General features: G+C 38.3%; 1 protein-coding gene across 1 annotated transcript in view; it reads right to left on the bottom strand.

Annotated features, from left to right (window-relative positions):
- DIDO1 (death inducer-obliterator 1) overlaps nucleotides 1-12169 on the bottom strand; it is a gene marked incomplete at both ends in the record, with an annotated part of 36412 nt that extends 24243 nt beyond the window's left edge. Inside the window, 7 exons of the mRNA XM_008946606.1 lie at nucleotides 2191-2416; nucleotides 3187-3399; nucleotides 6233-6551; nucleotides 6872-7757; nucleotides 8078-8182; nucleotides 10215-10416; nucleotides 11982-12169. Of these exons, the coding sequence (XP_008944854.1) occupies nucleotides 2191-2416; nucleotides 3187-3399; nucleotides 6233-6551; nucleotides 6872-7757; nucleotides 8078-8182; nucleotides 10215-10416; nucleotides 11982-12169 (2139 nt within the window). The remainder of the gene's footprint in view (nucleotides 1-2190; nucleotides 2417-3186; nucleotides 3400-6232; nucleotides 6552-6871; nucleotides 7758-8077; nucleotides 8183-10214; nucleotides 10417-11981) is intronic.
- Between the last annotated feature and the right edge of the window lie 212 nt (nucleotides 12170-12381).

Here is a 12381-nt window from a genome sequence, read left to right as displayed (position 1 = left end):
TCCTCTAGGTGACCTGAAGTCCAAACTTTAGACACCTAGGTGTCTGAAACAAGTCATCTGGAACGTCTTTCACACTCAGTGTTCAGAAACACATTTCTAAACAATGAGTCACTTTGTTCTACAGGTTTTGTCCACTGAAGGTGTTTTTCTTGACAGACTAGCCCAGACTTAGAGTGAGATGCCTCTCACCCATTTCCATACCGCTGTAATTCTACATTTTGAACAGCATATAAAGATTTCTCACAACATCTTGTAGAACACTCTTAATGATGGTGCAATGGCAGCTTCTCAGGAAGATCACAGATCAAACCCACCTATCAAAAAGCAGGGTGCATTTTTTCACAAATACAATTTACAGAGGAACTCAGTAACAGCATGGAGCCCCCACGTATTAGTACAACTTACCTTAATAATGGCAATCTGAAGTTCTTCTTTGCATTTGATGTGAGAGGTCTTCGTCACACAGACTCGGTTCTTTTCTATGTGTTACTAAAGGCTGGTTGGTACATACATGCATTTTTGAACCAATTCAACAATTTAGCTACAGGAATCCAACTTTCTACTGAAGTTGGTTAAATCCGCATAACCTCCAGCATGGTAAAACTTAAGAGCAGCTGCCCTTCTTAAAAAACATAAACCACTAAACTTATTGCCTCAAAATTTGTTTTCCTGTCTCCTAGGAAAAAAAACCTAAAGCAGTAAAGACATTTTAAAAGTGATATGGTTATATGGACACTTGCAATTACAGTGACATAGAAAGAAACATTAATATTTGACATGTAAATTATGCCCTTATAGTTTCATTTTTCTTTCCCATCTAATTTTAGTTGTTTGAAACACTACTGTTTTTGACAAAAAAGCTATAGTTTCTTCAGAGGAAGCTTTAAAAAAGTTTAACAAAATACATATCTTAGCAAAAGGCACAGGGCGCAAGTAACAAAATATGGAACAAAAATATACAAGAAAAAATCATAAAATATTTCATGTGGTAAACAGAATTAAAATATACCTTGCAAGTCTACCATGTGGTATAATAATAAACAGCAATTTAGGGTAGCTGGTGTTCCCCCAGTGTTCAAAAATTACATCTAAAAACCATAACCTCATCTTAAAGATAACTTACAAACTTATAAACTTTACATATACTGTGTTTGACAACTAGTTTTGTTTCTGAAAATAAAATGTAAAATGGCTGAGGTGTGGTTAAGAAAGCTGTGAGAACTGGATTTCTGAACATTAATCTCCAAGTGAGTAAACACCAAGTCATATGTTTTGTAGATGGTGAGATATAAGATTCCATCCGAAGTTCCACCACTGCATTATAAAACTACTTAGTTGGAGTCAATCAAAAAATGTCATTATCAGAAAGACTTGTTCAGGCTACAAAGCAGCATTTACTTACCTTTATATCAGTTACATGGATGCTATTCAAAACCTGCAAAAATATGCAAGGCAATATCTCTGCCTAACATCCACTTAAGATGTGTTCTTGTGTGTGTGGAGAATGTGTGAAGTATGAACATATAAATAGAAGGAAAACAAACAATCAAAATAAAGATTGCTACCTCCCCCCAAACTTAAAAGTAAAGAATGGTCCTTAAATTCTTTCATGTAGAGAAGAAAAGCAGCAGGAAGAACTTGGATACACTTGACAGTTAAAAGCTGTTTGCAGAAGTGTATCGTTGGATACCACGCTGAAGATTTCAGTCTTGGCACTAGCACTGAAAATGCAAGACCTGAGAGACAGGTGCCAAATCTAAATTACAAAAATACAGTTCAAATTAGTACAGTCACTTGTTGATCCATGGCACACGCCGTGCAACCACTTTGTAAAACTTAAATGTATCAATACTTACCTTTTCTAGATCAGAAACAGTTACTGTCTTTTTATGGGAAAAATTTTAAGCTTAACCATGTAGTTTTCATCCAGAAACCAGCTGGGTAGATTTGACAGCCTCTTAATCATACAACTGTCATATAATACAAATAAAAATTCTACAAGTGTCTCCCATTTCTGTGCATCTCTGTATGAGAATCTTTGAAGGTGGAGAAAAGTAGTTTGGTGCCACATTTAGGGGAAAAAAAAACCAAAACAAATCCTAAACTCCCTAGCCTTGCAGAGCCAAGGATGGATGGGGACTGAAAGAAAATGGCAATGACTATTCAGGACTATCCCTGTGCGATACATACATTTGAACAACAGTGAAGATGAAATGGCAGTAGTCCTTTCAGGCTTTACAGCATTGTAATTATGGTCGCTGGCCCAGGACGGTGTGCTGGGTTCTGCTGCTGGCTCTCTAGCAATAGCTTGAGTGTTTGCCTCAATCTTGGCAGGTGTCAAAATAATCTTCTTTATATTCACCTCTCTTTTTTCAGGAAATGGTCTCTTTTGGTTTGAAAGAGGCTTAGTACCTGCCTGTATGATTAAAAGAAGCTTAATTACTAGTAGTCATCAAATATACTATATTTTACAAACAAGCAGAGATATAGTTACCTACAGGCACACATTTCTTTCACAGTAAACTCCTGTAAATACACTTGAAATTATGTTCTCACACTCAAGTCTCTAAAGCAAACGTAATATACACTAACTTCAGGAAAAGAGAATGGCAAAGAAACCACCTCAAAACAACAGTAATTATCAAGCTGGTTTTTTTGTTTGTTTGCCTGAAAAAAACCTGCCCATTTTATAGTGGTTCCAAAAGGTAAAGGAGGCAGCTTTGGTGTCATTGTTCTGCTTCCCAAAGCACACAAAGAATGCTGTTATGATAGTTCACAATTGAGAGCAATTCCCAACTGCCCAAATCCCAGTAAGCTGGTATTAAAACAAAGGTAAAATTAATTTGGAAAGAAATAAAAAATATCTAATGCTTATACTTTTATTTAAAAGATAAATTGATTTGGAATTGAATTTTTAAAATTTTAAAGTTTGCTGCCACCTAGAAAGTCTTTCCAAGAAATTATCTCTATCTAGAGGCAATTATGAAATTTTTTAAAAACACAAAAATAGATTGTCAGAAGAAGTAAACAACACTTACCACAGAAAAAGGCAAGAGAACAATTTAAAAAATGTAAAGCTCCTCTTCAATGCAGGACTTGGCAATTTTATTTGACTCAAAAAGGAGAGCACAGAAATAAGCCCCTGTGCTTCAGGAGAAGTGTTCTGGACCACGAGCATAAACTTACCTGCACTTGAGATTTGGGCATGCCAGGTTTGTCAGATTTGGGTTTGATCTTCTCTTTAGGTTTTGGTTTTGCCTCTTTGCCAGCACTTAAGAACTTCATGGTGGCTGCAGCGTGTTTGAGAATGCAGTCATTGCTGCAGTACACGGAGTCAGGCTGGGCCACGTTGAAACAGCCAGGGCCAATGCACTTGGATGCACCAGGAGCTTCAACCACCTACAGGATGGAAACGGAGTGAGTCCAAACTTCAAAGAGGAATCAACAGAAATGTGTCTTTCTGACAGGAAGAAATGCTTACACAGCTGCAGTCTGCACAGAATGATAGAACTGTTAGTGACATGCAGCATGAAAACAGCTTTCATTCGTGATGTAACAGAAACAATCCATACAGATGTAAGAATTCCACTCCAGCAACAAGCTATCTTCAGAATGGGCTGTATTTTCAAGTGGTTGGTCTGCTAGCAGTGAACTCTGACTGTTTTCCTAGCTTCAGATCCCCTAAGCACATAAATGCTTCTTTCTGATCCTCTGTGTCATGTGAGGAATCTCAATAATGCAGAACTGGTTTCTCAAGAGCCATGCACACAAGCACAAGGAAGCACTCGGCTCTTCAGCTGCACAGGTAATTCTTGCTCTAGAGGTTTACCAGTTTTAATTTTAGAAGTCTCCAACTTACATAAACACAACCATTCTCCTAGAGAACTCTGCCACAGCCTGACACCTCTTACACACTGAGAAGTTTGCATATGCACTCTATATTCTCCTCCACTTCACCATTACTTCCTATTCATAGCGAAGTGTTACATGCTGAGCACTTCCTCTTCAAATGTGTAGGATTTAGAAAACAGAACATTCTTCGAAATTAAGAGTATATTAGCTCAGTCTAGAAACATCTGAAAGCTCTACAGGCTCCAACCTATCACTAGGCAATATACCTTTAGTCTCACTCTTCCACGTTGCTCCTACAGCTGACCTAACACTTCCAACTACTATAGTTCTAGAAAGTCTCTCCCTTAGCAAGAATCTGCAATTTGTAATTACAAAAAAAACACACCATAAGTTTTTGAGGAATATTTCCCATAAAGAAAAAATTTTATTTGCATAGTGTGGCTTATTTTTCCCCAATCACAGGTGTCAGTAAGACAGCACTATCCGCTGCAGTCTGGTAAAACCTGTGGCTGGGAATTCTCCCACAAAAATCAAGTTTATGCTTTAGAATACTCTCCCATCATGTACAAACTTAACTGTGAAGTACAAGAAAGAAGTATCAACTCATGTTACTTAAGAAGCACCTCAAACTTCACACCAACTGAGCTGTCACTTCTGATGAAGGGCATTTACTCAGATGATGACAAAAATGTCAAGTGTTGCTGTCTGTATTTCCAAGAGTTTAAACAACAAACCCAAACTCCACAGCTGTGGGTGCTTATGGACAGCAACTAACAGGTGTCTCTCTCCAAGTGCTTAGAATATTGGTTTAGGAGAACAATAAACTGGATGAGACTGTTCAGCTGCCATGACACAGGGTGATTTCTGCACACCAACATGAAGTAGCAATGATTATTTTGCCTAGAATGGGCAGGGAATTCTCAGAGAGTGATGCTTGTTTACACAAGCCAGAGAGGGATCTTAACCAAGGTATGAGGGACAAGGGCTAAAACACAGACTTGACTGTTCAGTTCTCTCAAAACTCCTGGCAGTCCCAAACAGAGCAGTCCCATTTGCAAATGCCAACAGAATACCTTAAACATAGGCAGTTCTTTCATGAGAGGCAATGAGGAGTTCATGATAATTACAGTTTTATTCCACGAAAGGAGCCATGCCTAACATGTTCAAGTACCTTGTTAGCATGCTAACATTAAAAAGTAATTGGTGATTTTGAGAAGCAGAACTTAAAATTCTGTCAGTGAAATGCAGACCAGCACTGACAGAACTGGACTCTCAAAAAGGTGGGTTGTGTGCATGAAGAAGTACAATTGTATTTGAAACTATCTGAAAACATTTTTGAGCAAAATACTGTTTTCATAAAGATTTCTATAATATGCTTTGGTTATTGTTCTGATTATACATGAAGCTCACCATGCTGATAAGGACAGATCTGTTATTTAATTTGACTAGAAGTGAGGAGGGTGTTCCACAAATGTTTTGTAGAATATGTACAATGGTAAGATTCCTCCAGAGAGATGTTTATACTCTAATAGCTATTCTAGGGGTGATTTCAAAGTTTAAAGTTTAGGCATGAAAGCACCAATTCCTACAGAAAAAAAAATATGAAAAGCTGTAGCAGTGTATCAGCAAATACACTACACATGCTATTCAAGACATAGTAAGAAGGAAGATGTTCAAGGTGTTGGCATCTCTGCAGTAGCTCAGGCAGTACAAAGACAACCACCATAGCATGAAGCTTTTTAATTTGTGTATGCTGAGACAAAGAATCTTCTTTGCCTGTGTTTTGAACTGGGCATGGAACTTGCCATCACAAGAATTTAAAGGTCTTTTATATTTTTTGCCAGAATTTGTAATAACTTGTAATATGCATTTTTATGTTAAAAAAAGCAATATAAAACAATTCTTTATGTGCCAGTGACTTGAAGAAGCATCAGGACTTCAAGGACTAATTGGGAATATAAAGAATATTCAGCTGGCATTAACTCCAACACTTAGCTATGTTTAAGTTTCACTATCATTGAAACTGTCCAAAATTGTTTGAGATTATTTCAAAGCTAGTATAAACCAGACCAAAATTCAAATATTTTTATTGAAATAACACCTTATTATACTTCCAAAACAGTACTTGGTAAGCCTTACATCTACAAAAATACTTTTAAAACTTCCACTTCAAAATAACACTTTTAGTTTTAGTTCCTGTACTGACAGAACAATGAATAAGCTTTTACTAAACAGTAATATTTAGCAGTAATATTTAATGAGTTGATTAGCTTCACATTTAGCTTAAAAAGCCCCACAAATCAAACTTGCAGCTGTATAAGTACATTGTCCCAATGTCCTCAGAAAAACATGAAAAATAAGAAACAATTAAAATACTTACAGGTTGAAATATCTTTAGTTTTTTCTTTCCACTTGGATTTGCAGTCTTCTCAATCCTACCCTTGATTCCTTGGTCCTCCACAGATTTTTGTTCAATTGTTCCCATGCTTGTGAATTCTGTGCCATCCACATTTCCTTGCCCTGCTTTAGTTTCCTGCTGGTCTGTTTCTGATACAGACTCATCCTGTCCCTGCAGAATGGTGCAGTTTGGACAGATATAGTCCTCACCATTCCTTTCCAGCAAGCGCCCTCGAGCCTCAGAAATACCCACGCAGTTACCATGAAACCATTCCTCACATCTATCACAACAAATCATAAACCTGGAAAGAAAACCCAAAGAACAGTAAAACATCATGAAATAAATTAAAAAAAAAAAAAACACAGACAAAAACCAAGCAATTAATGCTCAAGAGATGTTTCAAGTAGCAGACCTTAAGTACCAGTGAACTGTTCTGCCTCACTGCTCATTTCTAAATTTTTTATCCCTTCTTCTAAATATTATAAATTCCCCCCCAAACTTCAAAATGAGCCCAACAGCTCATTTACCTCAACTCAAAAAGCATTAGCATTTAGTTTCAATTTTCATAACAGAAAAATTCAAACCACTTGTCCTGCATTTTCAGTTGAAACCTTTGCCTACCTGTTGTTATGAGGCTGACGACAAATACAGTACAGGGTATTTGGGTCATAGATCTCAGACTCAGGTTTGCTTTTGGGCAGTTCTTCAGGTTCTTCACCTGCTGTCCCTTTTGTGCCAGGGGCAGGCTTTGCCTCCTTCTGAACCTCAGAATCTTCAGTGTCTTCCTCAGACACAACCACCTGACCTGCAGTCTCGGTGTTGTCCCCAGTCTCAGGCTCTTGTTTGACATGCAGCTCAGACTCAGTTTCTTTTTCAGGCTGGACATCACCTTTTTCTGGAGGATCTTGGTCTGAATTTCCTTTCCCCTTCAGCGTGCCCTGCACGGGTTTCTCTTCAACGACGCGTTTCTTTCGCAGCCGATTCTGCAGCTCCTTTAATGTCAACCCGTCGCTATCACTATCAGAAGTATCCTCTTCCTCGTCCTCCTCTTCTTCCTCCTCCTCTTCTTTTGCAAGTCTGCTTTTAGAGTCTTTCTGATCCTTACTGCTCCTAGTCATGATCCTCCGAGTCACAGGTTTTGTGTCTGGGGTGCTCTCAACACTGTCTTCTGAGGCAGTTTCAGCATCTGTGGCTGGACAGGAGGCTGGTTCACCTGAATCTTCCAGAGTCGTGGGGACACTCCTCCTTCCCCTGCGCCTCACCGTGGTAAGAAACTCTTCCACTCTTTCTGTCCGTTTCGGCTGCCGCCCACTACGCCTGAGGTTCAGGCCTTGCTGCTGCTGTGGCTGCTGCTCACTGGAGTCCACATCAACATCTCCTGCACTTTCTCGCTTAGCAATCGTAGTTCTTCGAAACCCCCAAGTCTTCCTGAACTCTTTACTTGTAGGCTTGATAGTTTTTTGTTCCTCCTCATTGCTCTGCTCTCCTTTCTCATCCAAAACGGATGCTAAAAACAAGGGAATCGTTATTAAACCGGTGGCGAAGGAAGAGATTTTTTCCTATCAGTTTTTTTTCAACATAGTATCATTTTCTTTGTGATAATATACAACTACACATTACCTTTGTGGCAATATACATCTCTACATTTGACCCTGAAAGCAAGATAAAATGTTCCTTGTAATACAACAGCAATTAAATACATCCACAGAGTGTTCAGTGATGTAATCCAGCTGTTAAAAACTCTTCAGTTATTTGAAAATATATGTAAACACACACAATGGGCAAATAAGCATATTTGTTGCTCAGTTCTAAAGGAGGAAATCTTACCAGGAGAATTGTTTTCCATGTTGTCAGTATTAGATTCAGATTCTACTGTCTGTGAATTTACAGCTTGTTCCATAGTACAGACACCACTGTCACCACCCTGAAATGCTGAAGAGAAACATACAGTTCAAAACTCACATTCCAAAATATTCATAGCCTAATTAAGTAGCCTTAGGATTTCTGGTATTTCTCAAAAAAAATCCTGTCATGGTATGAACCTATTCCCTGGGGTTTGTCTGGGAAGTGTCCCCTCCTTACGTAGACACAAGAACTGCTCCTGCACCATGGTGAAAGAACACGGGCCAGAACAAGGAGTCACCCAGACAGACTGGCACTGTGTGACAGGTGAGAGTGACATCTGCTATCAAGAACATTTTCTAGTAGAAAAACATTGCCAGTTACCTGCAGCACGATAAGAAGCAAGGTAGAAATAACACTCTGTTTAAAGACATGCAAAGCTACCACTGTTCAGGTAACATGGGGTTAGTCAACTAATAAGGTTTTGGATTGGTAGGAAAATATAAAAGCAGAGAAATACTCCAGTCTTCCTTCTTAAAATAAACCAGGACTATATCTTGTCTATTAAACAGTTTAGCTTCTATTTTACAAGTTGTTTCAGAAACACTGCCAGACGTTCAGGATAAAGCAACACACTTTCCCTTCATTATTTCTCTAATAACGCTCATTGGATAGAAGAAATTATACAGAAAAACACAAAACAAAAATCTTCCCAAACACCTCTCTGGGAAAAAAAAAACGAAAGCCTGCACTGAATGAAGCTTGAGAAAGGCTGCTCCTTGACATGGTCACCTACAAAAAGGCTTTCAGCCTATATGATCTACCAGAATGACAAAAAAAACCAACAAAACAGGAAAAAAAAGATTCAGCAAAGAACCTCCTGCTATCACACATGGAGTTGTAAGGGGAAAAAAAAAAAAAAAAAATTAAATTCTGGTAGCCTAGGTTCTCTTTTTTTCCACAAAAGTTTCTTCCAGCATACTAGGACACTGTTTGAGAAGACAGAGGCAAAGGAGAGAAGCAGATCTAAGACCTGAGACTGCATTTTGAGTAATTCAGGAATAAGGGGTATTAAAGTCAGTATTACACAATGGTGTGTTTTAAATGAGTTGCATGCCATGTGCTCTCCTAAATGACTGCAGAGACAAGGTTTTGCAGTCACTGCAATTACATTGCTCAGGTGAAGCTCTAATAAGCAGCAGAAATTTACCCCAATGAACAGGGTAAACAGAAATACTTTAAAAGCAGTAAGACACACACCCACCCACCCCCAGCTCTCCCCTAAGAATGTTACTCAGAAGTAACTCAAGTTTTGAGCTGTGTGTTCCTGGCTCAAGAATTGCTCAGGCAAGCCAAAAGGGAACATTAACAGAATTCCTAAATAAACAGTACTCACTGAAAGCATTGAAGATATTTCTAACAGCTGTACATATTACAGCCATGAGTTTTCAGAGGCAACTTTCTGTAAGCCTTTCCCAGTCCTGCCACGTACACTGGTGATAAATGCCTCATTTCATATTCTGCATCAGTTGCATTGAAGTTGTGCCTCAAACACAATCTCTATAGTGCAACTCCTCTGCTTTCTAGTATTGTATTTAACAATGACACAACAGAAACATTAACAGCCAATGCTACTGAAACAAACACCCATGCAGAGGTGTTAAAATATTAAATTTTAAGTTACAACTTAAGTGTTATTTCAATGATACTAAAAACATCACTGCAAAATCAGCAGACTCCAGAACATCAATTTAAATAATAACTGATAACTTTTAACATTACATCCAGATTAAAAAGTGAATTTTAAGCCTGTAGTACACAAAAGCTGAAACTGCTTCAATCCAATATGAAATTCCACTAAGTTCTGTAGAAAAAAATCACTAACTGTTTTTTTTTTGTTTGTTTGTTTTTTTTAAATCAACACTAAATTATATTTACACCAGAAAGACTGCAATGGAAGGATGGTAACAAATCAAAATAGCTAAATTTACATCTTTGTTTACCTTGAAAGATGAAGAAATGTAAAAGCTACAAGCAGAGGTAATCCAAATTCTCAGATTTAAATTCCAGATAAAATGTAAAGAAATAAAGAAGTCTCTTCAATGTCCTCTAGATGCTTTACCTGACACAGCATTAGAGGTTCGAATGGTTTCTCTCTGTAGAGTGGAATGAAATGTAGAACCAGTGGAGGGCAGCAAAGGATCAGAGTCATTCAGCATTATCCTCCCAGCCCATGCTGAATTCCCCGATTCAGAACTGCCAGACCGAGTCTCTGAGCTGTCAGCAGGACCAAACACTGTCAATCCTCCTTTTCCTGCTGGCTCCTGGGGAACAAAAAAAAGGGACAAAATAAAGCACTGATACACTTAAGATCTTACTATTGTTTTGCTATTACATTATAAAGCAAATTCTGTTATTTTGGCTTCCTGACAGCTTTCTACTGTCAGACAACAAAACTGGAAAGAAAAGTCAAAGTAAAGTCAAAGAAAACCACCAGAAAAAAAGGCAAAGTAAAGCATCACCTCCACCCCTTACCAACAGTAAGAGACCTTTGAGACCTTTGGAATAAAAACAAAACACTATTGCACTCTCATCACTTCATTTAGATCCCATTAAGACTTCCCAAACAGTAACAAACTGTAATTACCAAGAGTGAAATTTAGTGACCGTATATTGGGCAATGAAAATGCAGAAATGCTTTTAAACTCCATATGGCAGATTTACCAGTTTGTACTAAAATTCATCACAGAAGATATCTGCAGCTTGGAGGATTTAAATCCAAGTGCCTACTCAGTGGTTTTGCAGGGTGGAATAGCAACATTTATAGCTGAGCTTCAGAATTAAGGAATATTCCTTATCACTGTCCCTTCCACTAATAAGGACTGCAGTGTAGAAAATTTCAAAAGCCTTATTTCAAGGACAATAGATTATATCAATGAGAACAAATTTTTCCCAAAAAGTAACCCTTGGAAAACATGTCAAAAATCACAAAGCATCCACTTAAAGCATCTGAAGAACAATTGTTTAGTCCAGAGGTCCCAATTCACAGGCAGAATGGCAACAGAACTCGAGCAAATGAGCTTGAAAATCAGTAGGAAGTGTCTGCATTTAACCCAAAGTAGTCTACCAAACTACAAGAACACCAGAAAGAATTTGGGAGAAACAGGAGGAGCAGATGGACAGAAAAAGTCACTTTGAAATTGGTCTATAAAATAATTAGTGAAGATGGAAGAACAATACTGGCTACAAACTCTGCATGTCAGAGTTATGCAATTGAAGCTGATGGGGCACTGCCTTAGTAGGTGTAGGAACTAAATAAAACATGAACAATTCTTTCCCAGCAGAAAAACTGATTAAGACTTCATGTGAGCACCATACAAATGGAAGAACACATTGGAAAATCCTTCATAAACATCCCAATACACAGTCCTGACTTTTTAAAGAATACATCATTTTTTTCCCCAAAAAACCTCTCAAGCCCTCAACTCTGAAATATTTGCTGCTCAGAAACACTTCTTACTTCCTAAGCAACGGCCTTAAGAGACTAGGTGTTCCCCAATGCCATGGCATGTCATCATCCCCAAAATACGGGGAAACAACAAACTCCTCCCCAGATCCGATTTTCACCAGTGGATCACTTTATCATTTAATGAATAAATCTTAAAATTTGCACGGCTGTGGCAAAGAAAAATTAGGAGAAAAGCCACAGCTAGATCCACATCAGTACTTCCTTCCTTTGTACTCTGCAGGGGTTATGTAAATTTTTCTGGGTTGTTTCCTTCAGCAAACTATTCCCACTCCAAAAAGAGGAAGAAAAAATGAAACAGACAAGACAGCAGAACGAACTCATTTTCAAGGTCCTCTTGCTGTATCTCATGGCACTGAATACCTGCTCTAATAGGCATTTGGCTCCACTGTCTGAAGCAGTTATGATATCCAGGGAGTCAGTCACTGGTGGCTGAACACAGTCAGAGTTTACAGTGCCTTCTTCCATGCTCCTGCTCTGTAAGAACCTCTCAATCTCCCTGTTCAGAATCTCCAACTGATCACACATCAGGCAATTTTTAAGTGATAAGCCTAAAGGAAGAGGGAAAGTCAACTAATCACTCCTTGTTCAACTCTAATATTGAACTGTGAAATAAACTATGCCTCTAGAATGTGCAAGAAGCATGTTCTGCTTGAATAATTTATCCAGAAACATCCTGAAGAGAGAACTGTCTGAATGATTGTCTTCACAGCACACAATTACAGATCTGGGCATTCAAGGCTCTGTGTGCAACACACTCTTT

This window comes from Merops nubicus, unplaced genomic scaffold, assembly GCF_000691845.1.
Source record: "Merops nubicus isolate BGI_N331 unplaced genomic scaffold, ASM69184v1 Scaffold33258, whole genome shotgun sequence".
NCBI lineage: Eukaryota > Metazoa > Chordata > Aves > Coraciiformes > Meropidae > Merops > Merops nubicus.
The sequence above is the reverse complement of the archived record's forward strand: the minus strand, read 5'-3'. Positions and strand labels throughout refer to the sequence as shown.